The sequence below is a fragment of the Triturus cristatus genome, chromosome 4_2 (genome assembly GCF_964204655.1).
Source record: "Triturus cristatus chromosome 4_2, aTriCri1.1, whole genome shotgun sequence".
NCBI classification, from domain to species: Eukaryota; Metazoa; Chordata; class Amphibia; order Caudata; family Salamandridae; genus Triturus; species Triturus cristatus.
The window spans coordinates 413,011,887-413,032,464 of NC_140586.1; the positions used below are offsets into that span (position 1 = coordinate 413,011,887).

Here is a 20,578-nt window from a genome sequence, read left to right on the forward strand (position 1 = left end):
GGAGGATTACTGCTTTTACTAACAAGACTGAATCACTGCTTGAGACACTAATCTATCCACCCCAGCTCTACACTAGAGTTTCAACTTCAAAGCTCACTGGTCCTACTCTAGAGCCATAGGTACTTATCCAGCTCATTCGTATAGAGCGGAACTACTACTTAAAAGATCACCATCGCTGTTACCAACAGCCACAGTACAACAGCCTAGAATTGGACTTCAAGCTGCAGCATTACTTCAAGCTTGTCATCACTGTTCTAAATCTTAAAGTTCTAGGCTCACTGTTGCTGCACTAGTACCCCCAGGACTCTGTAAAGTCGACATTAGAGGTCTGGAGTCTTTAACTTAGTCTTAATCTCATCATCCCTGCCCTAGATAATGTCCTACCTGAAAATAACAATGTTTGTAGGCCATGAAGTGCAATTAAGCTTGTATTATACATTAAGGGTTTGAAACCTTGAGCCCTGCTTTAAGTGCACCATCACTGTTCTAGAAGTTCAAGTTCTACATGCTCACAATCGCTACTCTAGAGAGGTTTGCAACACAATCAAATTGTCTTTAAACCTCCAGCTGGTGCCTCGACATAAAAATTTGCTATCGGCAAACAGTAAGATGGCTTCAATAATGCAGGTCATCAGGATTTGGCAAGAGTGAAGATCAGTGTACTGTCCGTACGGCTTTACCTAACCAATGAAAGAGGCTGCTTACTTTATGTATAGTCCAAATATGTACTTTATGAAGTAATTAGATGGCATTGCAATGTGAATGAAGTAACCTCAATACCCTTAAAACGAAGTAACTGAATTAACACATGCAAACAAGAATGGGTGATGGGTAGCTGATTAACTGAAACACTTGTACTTGCAGATGCGACTCGGGTTGAGCAGATATCTATATAGCCTTCCGCCCCAAGAATCATCTGCTGACTCACATAAACTGGATGTGCTGTGGTGCATTGCTGGGAGCATTCCAATAGGCCTCCATCTGTGTCTTCCTTGATTTGCTTGTGTGACTGACAGCGGAGTCCTGGAACAAAGAGACGATTGTAACTATAGGAATAGCACTGCAAGCCTACAATCAGACCTCAGGAGAATTCAAGCCTAAACATCCCATTAGAGATGGACTGGCAACGTAAAGTAAAGTATATGTCATTTTACATGAAAAAGGCATAGTGCACTCGCATTATTAAAACAAAAGTGTCCCAACATCCAAATTACGTTTTACTGAAGGCAGATTATCCCAGCACCATGTACCACTGAGAAAAGTGTGAGCCACCTGTTCGCACAGTGGTATTATGATGATAAATAATTGCCCATAAAACCTGAGGAAAAAGACAACCTCACCCTCCCCCCTCAAATGTTGATATGAACGTAATTAGCAACAACACAGAATTCATTAAAGGACTTATTTTATTCTGGGCCAATAACATTGACATTTTAATTTACTTAGCTTAGGAAAATATGAAGGTAGTTTAACAAGGAAATCCTTTTCATGCACAACAATTAAAATATTTATAGGGTATTTTTCTGAAACTAGGCCAGCAGGGTGTTCAATGTCCCCGTAACTCAAGCAAGATAGGAGTGCCCCTCAAGCATGTCAAATCAAATGTATTGTTATTTAATTAAACTCGTAAAACGTTTTTCCAAAACAATAAAACAAGCTATATTCATTAAAAGTTTCAGAAGCCAGCTTTTCAATTCATATGCTATCCAGACAGCTTGTAAAAACTACCAACCATACACAACCAGTTAACTAGGTGTTTCTATCCTCTACACCTCTTAAATGGCACAGAGCTACATTCATAAAACGTCATTAGATTTACCGTCATTTGAAGATATTCCGAATTCATTGAGTATTTCAAAGCCTCACTCACATTGCAGCAGCCTTATTTAGGTCTAGCTTGACAGCTCAGCGGTCATCAGACCTTACGAGATGAACCTGAAAAGAGCTTCTCCTTCCACGCAGCTGTGGTTGTTTAAATTGTTTCTGCCTATAGAAAGCTCTTTAACATGCATAAAGTATCCTATTTAAAGGTGAAGGAGCTGGAGTTCCTTTCGCGGGCACAAACATGCACTGTAATCCTGCTAAAGTGTCTTAGATAAGTAGATAATTTACAGGGTTGGTTTTCCTCTGACAGCAGCACAGATGGGAGGAGGGCATTCATGAGGAATGTAATGTTTTCTGGTCACAGCACCCTTTACTTCCCATTTCACCATTGACTTCAGAATGTAGTTTGGTGTTTATGAGCAGTATGTCCTGCCCCAGGCTATACTAATTTACATGCATTTTTAGATCTAGTATGACAGCACAGCTGCCACAGGTTAGACCTTTTGTGATCAACAACAAAAAAAGAGCATTCAGAGCACTATTGAGAGATGGACTTAATCTGTATCCACATGTAGGATCCCTGGAGTGCAGGATCGGATGTGAAATTGTCGGCTCCCACTGCAGAGTATAGTATAGCACTTTTTGACATGTGCGCAAAGCTTACACTCAGTACAGCAGGACTGAGTTGGATATGGAGGAAAGCAAATGATCATAGCTGAAGGACTGATCTGTTGAATATGAAACATTATGATATGTCATTAGACCGGACATATTTATTGACAAAAGCATATTTTATTATCAATCCTTTTGAGGAAGGATTGTTATTACAGGAACGGATTTGGTTACAAGGAATCTCACAGATTGGGGCATAGCCAAAATGGCGGCAAATGCGGACACACTGTGGTAAACTCCGTGCCTGGTCTGTCACATTATCCTGATATATGCCACCAAGACCCGTCTATTTGAGGTCTAATTTGCAGCGCTAGACCCCTGAATTCTTGGTGCCTGTTGTGTATGTGTATTGTCATCCTGTGGACACCGTAGTGTCCTATGCACTTGCGTGTCCCTGCGAGGACACCGTATCGTTGCCTCTCACCAGCTGTGACCTCACCAGCTGTCAGTTGGTGACAGTTGACAGCTGGTGATCCTGAGCAGCGGCTGCAATCTTGCGCTCCACGTTCGGAGCTGTGTTGGCGAAGAATAAAGAACTTACGACTCAACCTATTGCTTCCACGTTGTTCTTTACAAAGTGGCGACGAGCGCCAACACCGGAACCCACAACCGGTATATGAACTTTAAAAGAAAAAAAAAACGGCGAGAAAGGAAACTTACAGAAACAAAGGAAGAATACTAACACAAAAAAGAAAAGAGTGTTAACCCCTTCGATGCTGCGCAGATTCCGCCGCTGTGCTGACGGAATCTTGCGCGGGCGTGGTCATGACGGAATGGTTCCGTCATGAGCACAGCTCAACCGTGGGTCATGACGGAACCATTCCGTCATGAGCACCGAAGGGGTTAAAGAACTGTAAGAAATAGCAGCTGTGGCACATCAATACGGAAAAAAACCAGGAACATACAAATTTATGCGTGAAGAGATATACATGGAATTGCGCGTATAATGCAAACGAAGAAACTGCCGTGGTAATTGAGAAGGAAGTAATGTGGAACATTGACAGGCGACACCGTGAGTAACTATTAGCATGTCTGTTGAAGTCAGCATTTGTGAGGTGAAACGCTGCACCATACTCTAACTGTAAAGAAACGACAGTTTAACTGTGTCAACTGTCAGCTGGAGCAGCATCACGTATGCAAATTAAATGTGACGTAGTGTGCACAGACGCATTGAGGAATCCTTCAGGAATCTCGAAGTGACGCACGACGTACCCGAACGTGCGGCCATTTTGAATTTTCCCATATGTAAACAATACAAGTGAAATTGAAACACCAAGGCAACGCGCGAACACGCATTTAGGAAAAAAAACCCCGGCAGCTCAGATCTTTGCAAATAAACAGCTACCGGCAACGAACTTAAGCAATATTTATGCGCTGGTCTAATCCTAATGGATAAAAACGGACCAAATAATTAGCAAAAAAAAAAAAAGAGAATTAATCTAGCACATTAAGCACTGTGTTTAAAGGAAAAAAAAAAAAAAAAAAAAAAAATTAAAAGCAGCATGGCATCTGGCTACTTGTGGAATCTCTCCCCTCCACAATCATTCCTACCTGGCAAGGGTGAACCATTACTGAAATGGGAAGAATGGAGGGAGTATTTTAATAACTACATCTCGCAGTTTGATGATGACGATGAATTTACACCTAAAAAGAAATACAAACTCCTACTACATTGTCTCGGAGCAGGAGGAATAAAAGTGTACAACAGCATCAACATGAAAACAAGAGGGGAGGGAGAAGATGTTTACGCTAATGCTATTGATGACCTAAATGCGTACTACAAACCCAATGTGTGCGTTGGAGTGGATAGATATAAATTCTTCCACAGGAAGCAAGGGAAGGAAGAGTCAGTCGATGACTATGTATCTGCACTAAAGGAGTTGGCATTGAACTGTCGCTTTGGGAATCTACACGACGAGTTCATAAGAGATCAAATCGTTATGCAGGGGTCAAATGCTGACATCCAGGACAGCCTCTGGGCTAAAGGGGAGTATCCACTCCAGAACATAATTGACGTTGCCAGAAAATCCGAATTAACCGGACGTTGCGCAAAGGCAGTAATAGCAGAAAGCAATGAAAAAAAAGAAAGTGGAACCGTCAGCAAGGTGACACAAGTTAAACAAAATTCGAAGAACACATGGAACAAGTCTGCGAAAAGCATGAATAACAAATCTGGGGATAATGGAACTAGGCGTTGCTACAGATGTGGAGACAATACACATTGGGCTGACGACAGAAAGTGCCCAGCACGTGGAGTGAAATGCACATACTGTGGTGTCATCGGGCATTTCCAGAAGGCATGTCGAAGGCGTAAGGCTCGCTCTGTGAAAAACATCTATGAATCAGAAGAATATGAGGATGAAGATTCGGATGAAGACGACGTCAATATGTGTGTCCTCAGCATCGAAGAGGAGCAAATAAATGAAGTCAGTGCTGGCGGCATGACTAAAAAGAAGAAACCCACATGCAACATGGCCATTGGAGGCGTCGATATCAGCATAGTCGCCGATTCAGGCTCACCCTATACGATTGTGAACAAAAAAGTATGGGAAGAAAAGTTCACACCACATATTGGCAGTCACCTTGAGAAGGCAGACATACTGATTAAGTCATTCACTGGAGAACCAATTAACGTGTGTGGTTACAGAAAACTAAATTTTGCATACAAAGGGAGAGAATCAGAAGGAAAACTCTATGTATCCGCTGTTGGCCCATCGGTCTTGGGATGGATGGACCAGGGAAATTTGAGCATCATCTTGGACCCTAGCAGTTCTGACCCTGTCCTAGTGGTACAAAACACGAATGACTATAACAAATCCGTCTTACACAAGTACCCAAATGTCTTTAAAGACAAAATTGGAGCACTAAAGGGGTACCAACATAAAATAATAGTTAAACCTGATGCAACACCGGTAGTACACAAAACTCGCAATCTACCGTTTGCAATAAAGGACGAAGTAAAGAAACAAATTGAGAAACTCCTTAATGAAGGCATAATTGAACAAGTGGAGGCTAGTGAATGGGTCGCACCACTGGTCGTAGCCAAACGTCCTAACGGAAAATTGAGACTATGTGTGGACTTACGGGACCTGAACAAAAATATAATAGTTGAACAGTTTCCATTACCAAAAATTAGTGAAATGTTGGCTACTACTAAAGGGGTCAGATGGTTTTCAACTATTGACCTAAAGTCCGCGTACCACCAGGTACTACTGCATCGTGAAAGCAAAAGACTCACGACGTTCATCACACCCTTCGGGTGTTACCAATTTACGAGAGTACCTTTTGGGTTGGCATCCGCAGCAGCGATGTTCCAAAGACTAATGAACAACATCTTTAAGGGAGTCAAGGGTATTCTGATGTTTCAGGATGACATCCTTGTCATGGGTAAATCTAAGGAGGAGCATGATGATAAGGTAGAACAAGTACTAGGAATCTTGGAAACTAAGGGGCTCACGGCAGAGTACAGTAAATGCAAGTTTGCATGTGAGTCAGTGAACTATCTTGGGCACGAAATAAATGGAAAAGGAATCTACCCGAAAAAAGACTTAATGGATGCTATAAAATACTCTCCTGTGCCCAAAAACAAGGAAGAGCTGAGGTCTTTCCTTGCAGAATTTTATGCGAAGTTTATAAAGAACTTCTCTGAAAAAAACTTATGATCTTCGACAACTACTGAAGATGAGAAGTCAATTCAATTGGACTGACACGTGCCAAGCCGCGTTCAACTCCGTTAAAAATGACTTGTGCAATGCTATACCTCTACAGGGCTTTGACCCTTCACTCCGCAACACCATCACAACGGACGCAAGTTCGAAGGGACTTGGAGCCGTATTGACTCAAAAAGATGACAAGGGAATACAGTACACCATTGCGTTCGCATCACGGTCATTGACACCGACGGAGGAAAAATTCTCTGTCATCGAACGCGAAGCATTGGCATGTGTGTGGGCCTTGGAGCACTATCGAAATTATGTGTGGGGAAACAAAGTCACACTATGCACGGACCATAAGCCGCTCACCAAGGTGTTCACGACAAAAGGTCTATATTCAGCGTCACCTAGGCTAGCGCGCTTATCTGTACGCCTATTTGACTACAATTATAACATAGAATATGTACCTGGAGTGAGGAACGTTGTTGCAGACTACTTAAGCAGATTACCAATAAGAGAAGAAAACCAAGAAAACAATACAGAAGTGGAAGAGTACTGTATAGCCAGCCTAGATGACAATCTACAGGGAATCTCAAAGGAAGAATGGCTCACAGAGCAAGAAAAGGACAAAGACATCTGTCTTGTGATCAGGATGTTAGAGGGAGAGTGGACACATAAAAATAAACTCACTGAAACAATGAGACATTACTATGAAGTGAAGGAAGAACTATCACACGAAAATAGCTTACTGTTGAGGGGTAGTAGGGTGGTACCCCCAGTCACGTTAAGGAAAAGAATCCTTGAAATATGTCACGAGGGACATTTAGGCATAGTTAAGTGTAAAAGAAGAGTCAAGGAAAATTACTGGTGGCCTGGGGTAATCATGGACGTAGAAAGAATAGTCAGAAGCTGCAACATGTGTCAGCAATCCGACAAGACCCAAGTAACCCTTAGACCACCATTACACCCCATTGGTTGCCCAGCCATGCCATGGGAAAGAGTGGGAATAGATATCATGGGCCCCATAGAGGAAAAAGAAGAGCAGTGGTATATAATTGTACTTATAGACCATTTTACCAAATAGCCTGAACTTAAATTCACAGTCAAACCAGATTCCAAGACGGTGGTTGAGTTTCTAGATTCAGTGTTCACGCGAGAAGGGCTCCCAAAACAAATAACTAGTGACAATGGGCCGCAGTTCTTGTCAGACCTATTTAAGGCCTACACATCTAGAAACCAAATTTCGCACAAAACAACATCGGTGTACCACCCAGCTGGAAACGGCGCAGTGGAACGCTTCAATAGAGTACTAAAAGGCATTATCCAGTTGTCTAACGACAACAGACTGTGCTGGAAAAATGAGATCCTAAAAACAGTATGGGCCTACAGAATCACGCCATGCGACTCTACTGGCCACAGCCCATTCGTACTCATGCGGGGCAGAACGCCCCTCTCAAAAGACAATGTGGGTTGGGCCTTAGCCTCAAAGAGAGTGCACTGGACTAGTGACCAAGTAAGAAGGAAGGTTGAGCATGGGCAGGACAAAACCAAAAAAATGTACGACCACAAACACGGTTGCAAAGAAGTGCAACTCTCAATAGGGGATACTGTGAAGGTGAAGAGAAGTGGTCACATAGCGAAGGGTCAGAACAGGTTCTCTCCACCCCTTATTGTTAAAAAAGTGTATTGTAACTCTGCTCTTTTGAGTGATGGTAAAGTGCGTCACCTCTCGGCCCTCTCGGTGTGTAAGCCCACCACGGCAGTCCCCAACAAAGTGCACAGTAAGTTGTACGATAACAAGCACCACATTTCCCTGTCTGACTCCTCCGACAGTGAAGCCTCACAGGACCCACACACTACACATACAGAGGCACCTAACCCAGTGGCTCACACCCCTAGCGCGGATTCAGGTAGGGTTGTCAGGGTTTTGCCACCTACTCCTAGGTACGACGAGTCACTACCATCTAGTACTAGCAGGTGTGGTAGAAGGATAGTACCTCCCGCGAAACTTAACGATTACATTTGTGATTAGGTATATTGTTAAACCTTGTTATGTCAATGCTCCCTCTGTTCATTAGGGGGGAAGATGTGTTGTGTATGTGTATTGTCATCCTGTGGACACCGTAGTGTCCTATGCACTTGCGTGTCCCTGCGAGGACACCGTATCGTTGCCTCTCACCAGCTGTGACCTCACCAGCTGTCAGTTGGTGACAGTTGACAGCTGGTGATCCTGAGCAGCAGCTGCAATCTTGCGCTCCACGTTCGGAGCTGTGTTGGCGAAGAATAAAGAACTTACGACTCAACCTATTGCTTCCACTTTGTTCTTTACAGTGCCCTCGGATCACAAACTCAAGACGGTCGAAACGGCAGCGAGATCGGAGCGGCACCGTGGCTGCCACAGACAGCAGATCGTGCCCGAGGCCGAGCCGCCCGAAGCAACGAAGGGGATGTAAGGAGGAGCAACATCAAAGACAGTGCGGGAGGAGGTACCCCCGGTCACCGACACCCGGTGATTCGGGGTGTCGGCGCAGAGGCCGTCGCCGATAGCGTACTTCACTCGAGGCCGAGCCACCAGAGGCCATCATAAAGGAAGGAGAGGCGAGGGGGATAACGCCGGGGGCAACGCGGAAGGCGACATCTCCCGATGGAACCTGGTAAGCCTGCAGAGGACGGGTGCCTTGGATATCCTAACACTCATCCACCCCTCCTCCCCCCCATGCCGTTTGCCTGCTGGAAACTGGGCCGCACATATTGCAATTAGGCCCAAGTCCAGTGAGGAGTGCAGTCCTCCCCTACCTGTGCCACTGCATCGGAGACCTGGTGGCTGGTGGCACGGGTGTGTAGTGTGCGCGCCAAGACTCTTCCCTCCCCCCCCCCCCCTCCCCCCATCTCGCGAAAAGAACTGGGGCTGAACTACCTACAGGGGACTGGGAGACATTGTGCCATATGGGTTACTGTGGCTATACGGGGGGGGGGATGTGATATGTGATGGCGGGGAGCCCGCACGTTTGCACTGAGGCCTAGCTGCCAATGGGAGTGTGTGCTACATTCCTCCACATGCCGGCAATATCATCTGCACCGGGGATCCGGAGGCTTCTCCTGTGCCCTGGGGGCTACAGATGTCATCCTTAACAGGGGAAGAGGTCCGGGCCCTGAGGCAAATTAAGCATTACTCTACTATACATTAGTCGCAGTGGTATCCTAGGTGACTTGACAGCCACTGAGTAGAGCGGCATGGTAGTCGGAGTGGGTCTCTCACTTGCCATTTGTGCTCCCTGAATCAACGCACATGTTTCCTCCCTCCACCCTTCAGAGTCACTGGATTGTAATGGTGTTGTTGCACAATTCCTGGGTCAGGAGGAGTGAGCGGGGAGCTGCCTATCGCTACGCTAGATGGGAGTGGTTGACCATTAGACCGCCCATTTAGCCCCGCCACGTGGGAGTTGCGGCCTGCAAACTCGCTGTCTTAGGATCTAGCCAATACCCTCATATCCGATGGGGAAGCCACAGTCCGATAAAGCACAGTCCCCACATTCGATGAGCTGATGGCGGCAATACTGGACATCAAGACCACGTTGGGGCCCAAAATAGATACATTATGCATCGATATGGGATTCCTGCGAGATGACCACAGAAAGCTCAAAGCCAAAGCGGAGGAGTCGGAATCTACACTGGCAGCCCTATGCCCTACAGTGTCGGTTGCCACAGATCAAATCAAAGCCCTGCAGCTGGAGGTGGAATACTGAACAAATCAGGTGGAGGACCACGAAGGTCGCTTCCGTAGTATCAATGTATTTATTTTTGGTTTTGTATAGCGCCAGAATCGACTCAGAGGAGTAACTCTGCGCTTTGGCCGAGTATCAATTACATATGCGGAAACTGTGGAACTTAAAAACAAAATGGTTTTAAGTAACTTTCTAAAAAATGAAGATGGTTCGAACATTCTCTTAAATGTAGGGGAAGTTCATTCCAGTATTGCGGGCCAAGATGTGAGAGAGCTTTTCCTCCTAATCTTGCTCTCCTGATTAGGGGGACCTTCAGAAAGTGTTTAGTACTAGAATGTAGGGATATTGGGGGATGATCGAGAGTGAACTTTTCTGACAGATAACTAGGGCCAAGATTAAACAATGCCTTGTGGATAGTGCAACAGACTTTAAATTGTATCCGTTGGCGTATGGGTAACCAGTGAAGTTTTAAAAGAAGAGGGCGGGAAGCTGATCTGGGAGGCATGCTCAGGACCAGTCGCGCTGCCGTATTCTGGACTGGACCTCCTCCTTCCTCTCCGGCAGAACCCAGAGCGTCCGCCTCCCCCATTCCGATTTGAAGCCTCCGAGATCATCTGCAGCGTCCCGCAGTGATCCTCCCTCAGCCCGACGCTGTTCAGCGTCTACATGGCGCCTTTCGCATGCATCGCCTGACATTACGACCTCAACATAATCTCCTACGCCGACGACACGCAACTGATCCTCTCCCTCACCAAGTACCCCCTCACCGCCAAATCCAACCTCCACCAGGGAATGAAGGCAGTCGCCGACTGGATGGAGGATAGCCGCGTTAAGCTGAACACAGACAAGACGGTGATCCTCATCCTCTGGCCCAACCCCTCAGCATGGGACGACTCCTGGTGGCCCGCATCGCTGGGGACACCCCCGCACCTACCAACCACGCACGCACCCTGGGAGTCATCCTCGACTCGAAACTCACCCTGACCAAACAAGTCAACGCTGTCTCCTCCGCCTGCTTCAACACCCTCCGTATGCTCCGCAAGATCTACAGATGGATCCCGACAGACAAGGAAAACAGTCACCCAGGCCCTAGTCAGCAGCAGACTCTACTACGGAAACTCCCTCTACACCGGAGCCCCGAGCAAGCTCATCAACAGACTGCAAAAAATCCAGAATGCCTCTGCACGCCTGATCCTCGACATCCCGAGCGGTGATCACCCCCCCCCCCCCCACCTGAGGAACCTGCACTGGCTCCCTGTCGACAAAAGAATTTCCTTCGAGCTCCTGATCCACGCACACAAGGCACTCCACAAGACCGGCCCAGCCTACCTCAACAGTCGACTCTCCTTCTACGTACCCAACAGGAAACTCCGCTCCGCAGACCTCTCCCTGGCTACCGTCCCACGCATCTGTAGATCCACAGCCGGAGGGAGATCCTTCTCCCACCACGCCGCCAAGACCTGGAACACCCTCCCCCTCAACCTACGACAAACCGAAGACCTTCTAACCTTCAGGAGACGACTCAAGACCTGGCTGTTCGACCAGTAGCAACAGCACCCCCCCCCCCACTCCCCACCCTCAGCGCCTTGAAACCCTTGCAGGTATGTAGTGCGCTTTACAAATTATTTGATTGATAGATTGATTCTGAACCACCTGAAGTTTACTAAATCGAAGTTTCCTTGGCAGAGAGCAGCAGACCATTACAGTAGTCCAGGCAACTCAATATTAGTGCCTGAGTCAAAGTCCTTCGAACAGAGTCCGGGAGCAAAGGAAAGACTCGAAGTAGGCCCAATGTATGGAAACATGTGCCTACTGTCTGGCCAATATGTTCCTTAAAGGTAAGGGCATGGTCTAAACAAACTCCTAAGTTCTTAACGGAGGTTTTAGGAATGGGAGGCTTCCCAAGATTGATAGGCCACCAATTAGGTGACCATAATAAGAGAGCCTCTCCGAAAGGTAAAAGCTCAGGTTTCCCAACATTACATTGGAGGAAGTAATTCTTCATCCATTGTGAGATGGCACTCATACCCAAAGAAAAGATCTCCTGGACAGTGGGAGTGAGTTCGTCGAAAGGAAAAAGTAACTGCTTATCGTCAGCATATGATATTGGAATAAACCCATATTTTCTTAGAACATTGGCCAAGGGAGCCACATAGATATTAAATAAAGTAGGACTCAAGCAAGAACCCTGTGGGACTCCCTTGGACAGTTCCATGGGCGCCGAACGATATGAGCCTAGGTTAACCGTCTGAGATCGACCAGATAGAAAGCTTGACATCCACTGAAAGGCAGTCTCTTAGTCCCATTTTCCTCAGCCTTCTGAGCAACATTTGATGGGAAACCGTGTCGAACGCGGCAGATAGGTCCAATAGCACCAGAATCATAGAGTGGCCCTTTTCTAGAGTCATTCTGATGTGATCTGTGATTACTGCAGGGCTGATTCGGTGCTATATTTGGGCCTAAAGCCTGACTGAGAGGAGACTAGGCAGCCTGAAAGTTCGACATGGTTTGAGAGATGTTTGTTGACGGGTCTCTCTATTAGGTAAGAGCGAAATGGGACGAAGATTGGTCAGATCGGTCAGAGGGACCTTGGTAATTTTGCAAATTGGCATGATCTGTGCGGCGTTCCATTCCGATGGAACAAAACCTTCCTTTATTGACAAATTCAGAAGATGTTCAATCAATGGAGATAGTTGAGGGATTATGGTACTGGCTACTCTCGCAGGAATCAAATCGCAAGGCGAGCCAGAGTTCACTTGATGCATTAGGGCCTCTACGTCTGCTGTGGTTAGTGGGGGAAAATTCTCAAGCAGCATGGAAGGAATTGATTCTGATATTTCTGTGGTCATAAGCATCTGGTGTGGATTTCCTGCAGAGACAATTGTTTCATAAATTAATTCTATTTTTTGTGAAATGTGTGATGCAATATCATTGCATAATGTTTGTGAAGGTGCTTCAACATTCTCACAGGCCTTAGGTTTTACAAATGACTGAAGAATGTTGTATAGAACCTTTGGAGCATTACCAGCCAGTATAAGTTGAGTGGAAATGTGTTTTTTTCATGCAATCTACGCGTTATGGGGCTGCTGGAACAAATAGAGAGACCAGCCATGGACCTGTACCTGGAACAGTGGTTCTCCAGCGAAATCCTACAGGGCAAGGTCTCAAAATTATTTTCCATAGAGAGGGCACACAGGGTCCTGGGTGGCCCTCCACGCCCAGGGAACCAGCCAGGCTGTTCAACTACAGGGACAGATACCTCATCCTTCAAATAACTAGGTCCAAGGGTCCCTGGTAGGTGGAAAATGCAACTGTTGATATATACCCAGACTATACCCTGGCTGTCCAATGTCGTAGATCCTCTTACACAGAGATAAGCAATGCCTGGGAGAGCACTAGATACAATATGCGCTGCAATTTTCAGCCAAGCTGCATATTCACCATAAAGACTCCAACATATATTGCTCCACCCCGGAAGAAGCCTGGTCATGGTTGGACCAAAAAGGGTTTGCACATCCTCCACCCACTGTCAAGGCAGATTCACGGCCGGCCTGGAAACTCGTGGGCGCAAGCAGAAGGCGAGGGAGAAGCAGGATACACCGGCCTCCCGAGACACAGGTGGCAGCAGAGCGAGCTCAGGCCATAAAAACAGCAGAACATCTTAACAATGCTGCAGCGTCGTTTAGCCCGGACTAGGACGACGACCGGGACGGCCTAGTGCCCATAACAAAGTAACAGCATGCGGAACTACAAGGAGAAGGCCCAGAGGTTACCCCAGAGTCTGTGAATGAGTTTGGGCGAAACCTTGGAGTATGCTGAGACCCGGGTATGAGACTCTATGCTGAACTATTGAACGGCAGAGGGACTGGGAGGCGAGGGGGGGAGGGGGGGGAAAGAGTCCTGCGTATTCTTTTCTGTATTATTAGCACATGGTGTAAAAGTCGATCTGGAGTCCACCTCGCTTAGTTGTTTATGGTTTTCTTTTCTGAACATGGGGAACTGAGCTATGTGATATCCTAGGGCTGGTTGAGTAATAACCGGCAGCCAAAGTCAGGCTAGAATAGCATGCATCTGCGTCCCGACAACCTGTTAGGTAGCTGAGATAGCACTTTTTGATAACAGAGTTTGTAGGCATTGTAGTGCATGTGGCCAATTGCCCGTTGGCAAGCCAGCCTTGGATGGGGAGTTCTGGGGACGTTATCTTTGTTCAATGCGATCGCTATTTGTTACTGTGTAAGACATGTGATGCAGTGGTGCAAAATAACACACAAGGGAGTGGCTGGAGGGGGGAGGGATTGGGGCGAACGGATGGGACAGATGGCTGGGCAGGGAGACCGCTTGGGTGAGGCTTCTCCCACTCTCTCCACAATAGGGACTGAATGGCTAACAACGAGTGCATATTAGTAACCTGGAATGTGCGTGGCCTGGCAGGGTGCGTCAAACGACATAAAATATATCAATACTTGCGCTCCCATAAGATCACAATTGCATTACTACAAGAGACTCATCTCACCGCACAAACACTGGCTTCATTGCGTAAGCGATGGAGGGGCACGGTCACAGGCACCTCATACTCTGGATACGCCCTCATATGGTTGGCACCTGGCGTACCGCTGAAATTGGAAAACACTCGCATTGACACTCAGGGCCACTACGTGATATTACAGGGCCTGTTGGACGGGTCCCCACTTGCACTGGTCTCTCTGTATGCCCTGAACACTGGACAGGTGCAGTTCCTACATACACTCAGGCCGTCCATTCTGTCCGACCCTACAGCACCAACAGTTTGGGGGGGGTGGGGGGGGGGAAGACTATAACTGTACATACGATCTAGACCTGTACCGCTCACGTACACCGCTTACGGGTGTGCAATCCATCCACCTTGCAAGACACCCAAGGGAATGGGCAGATCATATGCAACTAAAAGAAGCCTGGCGTAGTCAACATCCTGTAATGCGCATATACTCATTATTCTAAGCTGCACAATCGTCACACACGGATTGATGCAATATATTGCTCCATGGAAGCCCTAGCTAGGGTAACGCAGATGGAATATCTAGCACGTGTGTTATCTGATCATGATCCACTCAGCTTCACCATCTCATGGGGCGCCCGGAGTTCTAGAATCCCGACATGGCGTCTTTCAGTAGCCACACTCAAAGACACAACCTTTCGCTCTGCTATCTCACAGATGTTCACCACATATTTCCAGGAGAATGCCGGTACCGCTTCCAATAGAGGGATGGAATGGGATGCATTTAAAACGGTCGCCTGAGTACAGGCCATCAAGACGATATATGGCTCACGCATGGCACTGATGGGGGATGTACAAAGACATGAGACGGAGATTAAAAGATGTGAAAGCCTGGCTCCCACAGATCCCCAGGTGATAATGCTGCTGGCTCAGGCGCGGCTGGCATACAAAGAGACCTCAGATAGCCTAAATGCACTAGACTACAAGCACTATTTAGCCGGACAGCACGCAGAGGGTGACAAAGTGGGCAACATTTTAGCTTGGCTATTAAAAACTAATGCTTCTCAACCCTCTCCATCACCGCGATTTATAACAACGAAGAGGTGCTAGTAAATACGCAGGCGGCGATCAACGATTCTTACTAAAAATACAGCATGGCTTTGTATAGGGCGCCTGTCGCTAATACCCTCCCTCACATTCATAGCTTTTTAACAACAGTACAGATCCCACAGGCCACACAATCCCAATATGATTCATTAGAGGAATATATCACAGTGCATGAAATACTGGACGCTATTAAACAGTTAGTGGCAGGTAAATCTCCGGGTACCGATAGCTGGCCCTCAGAACTATACTCCACCTATTCTGAGAAACTGGTACCTCAGCTGGCGAGGGTATATGAGGAGGCCTACGAAAGGGAAGCACTTCCGGCATCCATGCGGGAGGCGCTGTTGGTGGTACTGCCTAAATCCGGTAGGGATCCCCTGCAAATGGCATCATGTCGGCCCTTATCTTTATTAAATGCCAATTATAAAATACTGGGAAAAGTATTGGCTAACCGACTAATAGAAATGGCAGCCCTCCCGATACAAGAGGATCAAAATGGCTTTATCGCGGGGAGAGAAACAGGGCTGAATCTGCGCCGCCTATTCAGGTTGCTGGACTGGTCCAGTACGGCAGCCAATACCCCGTGGCTGGCAGCCTTGGATACCGAAAAGGCGTTGGATACCCTGGGATGGCAATACTTAATAGAGGTGCTCGGTAAATTTGGCATCGGTCCTAGGTTTATATGTCTAGAATCTTTTAAAGAAGCCTGAGAGGCTTAGCTGTCTGCCGAGATTTTGTTTAAAAAAAAATGTTTTATTAAAATCATACATCCATGTACTTAAATATATTTTGATATAGAAACATAGAAGGGGCCAGATTCACAGAATTAACTTAAGACAAAATCCTAAACTTACTACCATTTTGGTATTCACAGAAGGCACTTACTCATTTTGGTATTCACAGAAGGCACTTACTCATTTCGGTATTCACAGAAGTTAGGAGTCCTAACTATAGGACTCCTAAATGCCTTCTGTGAATACCGAAAGTCTTAAAGTTAGGATACATCTCAGTTTAGGAGACGTAAAGTTAGGACTCCTAACTTTACTACTCCTAAACTGAGAAAAATCCTAACTTTAAGACTTTCGGTATTAACAGAAGGCATTTAGGAGTCCTAAAGTTAGGACTCCTAACTTCTGTGAATACCGAAATGAGTAAGTGCCTTCTGTGAATACCAAAATGAGTAAGTGCCTTCTGTGAATACCAAAATGAGTAAGTGCCTTCTGTGAATACCAAAATGGTGGTAAGTTTAGGATTTTGTCTTAAGTTAATTCTGTGAATCGGGCCCAAGATCTTTGGGTCCTCACTCATCTTCCATTGGCCTGTCTGGGTGTCATTTACACTTTGCTTCCTTCAATGACAACATACTGAATGGGGTAATGATTCAGTCCACAACTCTCTTGCTCCGTCACGGATTGTTTTGATCAGATGTGCAGATCCTCCTGAAAATGAGTGAGCGTCAGTAACAGAGCTGGTTGGCTAGTCACTTAGTTTTCAATTTCCTCGCTTTATAGTTCCCCTTTCATTTCTTTGCTTCCCATTTTATTTTAATGTTTGAGATGATACTACAGCTTCCCAGGCATCGCTAACAGACCAGCTGCTTGCCACTTATTTCATCTGGAGTGCACTGTATGCCGCATGGCCACTTCCTCTAAACCAGACAACCATTATGTAATACTGTTGTTGATTGTGTATCATTGTTTTACCATTCTAAGATGGCCAACACGGTTCAAAATGTTACACCCATGCTTGAACTTTGAAACAACAATACACCGCGCACAATACCACTACAGGCCAAAACACCTATGCTAAGTTTGGTAATTTCAAGCATGTTCCCCGTTGTGTTTAAATGGCTGGTTTTATTTTTTTTACTTGGATACTTTTAGTTTATTTTGCATTTGTTGAGTTTTAGAGGTGTTTTATTGTGGCAGAAGGAGAATGAAACTCAGGCGATGGATGGAAGAATGGAGGTCCCAGTGTACAGACTGAGTGAAAACTTGCATATATGATGACCTATTGAGTGCCTTAACCCACCAATAACACAAAAGGAATTTCATTCATATGCCAGACCTACTAGCATTGCTAATTGTTTCTTGAGCCATCTTTGCAGTTCTGGTCGAAGCACTGAAAAGGCACATAAAATATGGATCAATGTTCCTTGTTTATAACCTCATATGCATCAGAAATTCGAGCAATGTTTACAGGCTGGCCAAGTGTGCGGAAACTCCATTAGTGGAATGCATAAAAAACAAACACAATGAATAGGGATAAAATTATGTCTTGCTGCTATGGACAGGGTGGCTAAAAGATCATTTGGAAGATAGTTTTCAAAGTCACTTCCTACAGTGTAACCTGAGTGTTTATTTATGCTCTGTTTTATATGTCCCTTGTAAAGCATAGGACGTATTTTGGCTACCAAGTGAAAATTCCCCACACTGACTGAGTTGTTCCAAATTGCTTTTGGATGTAAAGTGCTCAGTGTGTTATTAAAATAATTTTTCCAAGTGATAAATCTATAATGGCTCAGTGAGAAAACGTGCTAAATGGTGGCTTTACAAGAGGTTTTTCTTGGTGTGCCACAGCTGGCTAAGAAAAGGAACTATACGTTTTAGAAATTATTGGAGCAGAATACATTCTAATCAGATAAGCGGTTGGCTAGTAGGACTTGCTAAGTGAAAAACGTGCCTAGATAAATTGCACTGTATTCTATCCAGCCAAAGGTTCAGCTGCCCAGGACAGCGAGCAAACCTTAGTCAATAGACTGAAACAATTTTTCTTGTATGACTGAAAGGAGCTTCCAAATTCTTAGTGGCATCGAATAGTATAAGTCACAGAAACAGATTTCTGATGAGAAGAACGTACAACAACCTTGCAAAATATATAAGAAATGTAAACTACTGTTTTCATATCATGCAGCAGGCAACAGCATGAATATCCAATCCTCAGGGTGGGGAGGCAGGAGGACAACATACTGGGGGTTCAAAAGCAAATCAATTCCATGAGGACATGTCATAATATCTTTGCGAGAGACCAAGATTTGGGGATTTTCTTTCAGATATGCCCTAACTTCGTGGACAAATTTCTCAGCAACCATCCACCAGCCCCTATTTACGATAAGTGTCTATGGTTGGAACATCAGAAATAAATACAAAATTGCACACGTTCCTCAATTAAATGCAAGCAGATTTTACGGGGTTACTAGAAGTGGATCTCCCTGTACTTGCTGAAGCTACTCCACTAGGGTGATGCCCACGACGCAGAAATGTATCTGGGATTGCCTCTTTTCTGTGGTCAAAGCCTCGAGATGGGCAGCTAGTGAAGGTGCAGCACAGCACTAAATAAGTGACATAGTGAAAAGAAGCAATGGAATCTCTATAAGCCAGCACACACCAACTACCTTCTACGCTACTTATATTAAATGCGTATTTTACGAATGTAGAATTCTTCATTTAGAAATCCATCCGCCCGTCGCCAAAGGGGGTGAATATTGCCATTTTGCGTCCTACATTTAGGCCACATCATTGGTCTGAAGCAATAGAATCTTCCTACTACATGGCACCACAAGAAACATTTAGATTTGCAATTTAACCTACCTGAACATCGCCACATTTCAGAAGCTGGGACTCTTCAGGATCAATCAGCGTAAATGATCCAACTGCATCACCATCCAGGTTCTCAGCATCACGTGCTTGCAGGAAAAATCCTTGAAAACGTGTCCCAGACAGCGTTACTGAAACAGAAAATGAAGGTATTAAATATACTAGAGATGATACATGCATGATTATTAAAGATGATATGGATATTAAACGAAAACTCTCCAAATCAATGAACCACTTTTACCTAAATCAATTAAAACATTAATAGTCACATCTGATGCTTCAGTATGATTTAATTATCGTGTCAAGTATGGGTTCCAGCACAGGCTATCATTTAACATGGACAGTCGGTGTCAGATCCCTTACAATCTACTAGATAATGGGGATATGCTGAACAGGGGTGGATGAAGACCACTGGCAGGGCCCAGAGCAGTGCAGGCACTCTGGCTTCTATTTTTATAAAATGCCTTGGCAGGACTCAACAGCTTTTTTCTAACACTCTAAAGGAAGCCAGAGACTTAAGAAGAGGGTGATTGCAAAATTCTTGATGTTTCCCGATTAGTTCTTAAAGTGCAGCAGTTCACATTTTGCCATTCATCGATATAGTGGTCAAAACTATCCTCCAAGCCTTTCTTGAATCTTTTGTACACATTCTGCCAACAGAATTACAGTCCCCAGGATAGTTCAAAGCCAAACAGTTGTCTAGAAGAATGTTTATCTTCCATTTCCTTATTGGTATGGACAAAGTTGGAACATATTCCATTCATCACATTTTTCCCTGTAAATGGTATTTTGAATGCTCAGTATACGCATTTAGCTTCTGGATCCACACGTATCAGGTGTCACAAGGGAAGGTAACATCAGTTAATTAATTCTGTGTTTTTGACAGCTCATAATAATTTATGTTTTGTCACAGAGTTAAATTGGACTTTTAATACACCAAGATATGTTTGGAGGATGGCAGCACGTCTCCACAATGGGGCCTCTTTGAAGTTCTGAGTTTCCTCAGATGTGCTGTGAGCATAGTAACAAATCTGCCCAATAACCTGGCTGCAGATATTCTGGCAAATGATAGCAATTTAAATTTGTATTGATGGGTTTTGACAATGTACCGCAGATAGTTGCTGAGCTTCTGATGTATCTGAATGGGGAAACCATCAACTCCGACACTGTTGGTGGCCATAACATGCTGTTCACTGGGATTCAAATACTATTTGTTAGATCTAGGACTTCAGAATTTCTGGTTGCACAAACCTGCCTAATGATGGTGTTCCAGAAATCCTGGAACATAGATATGAATTTTGGAACAGGAAATACTAACTCTGGCTCAAATGAGGATAGAATCCTTTTTTCCAAGATGCAAGCAATCAGTTTTTTGGTCAGGACTTACAGAAAGGCTTCTCAGTCAAAAGCTTCCCCTGGCAAACCCACAATTCTGAAGTTGCTCCTGACGGTTCTGCTGTCTGTAGATGTGAGCTTGCCTACTTTAGCTTCTTCGCGTGAACAGGATCTGCAAGCTCACAGATTCTC

At 45.2% G+C, this 20,578-nt stretch overlaps 1 protein-coding gene across 7 annotated transcripts in view; it reads right to left on the reverse strand.

Moving 5' to 3' along the window:
• FRRS1 (ferric chelate reductase 1) overlaps positions 1-20,578 on the reverse strand; it is a 216,090-nt gene that overhangs the window by 114,420 nt on the left and 81,092 nt on the right. For all 7 annotated transcript variants that reach the window (XM_085601864.1, XM_085601865.1, XM_085601870.1 and 4 more), the window contains 2 exons: positions 19,046-19,182; positions 929-1,023 (listed from right to left, as the gene is read on the reverse strand). In XM_085601864.1, coding sequence (XP_085457990.1) covers positions 929-1,023; positions 19,046-19,182 — 232 coding nt within the window. The remainder of the gene's footprint in view (positions 1-928; positions 1,024-19,045; positions 19,183-20,578) is intronic.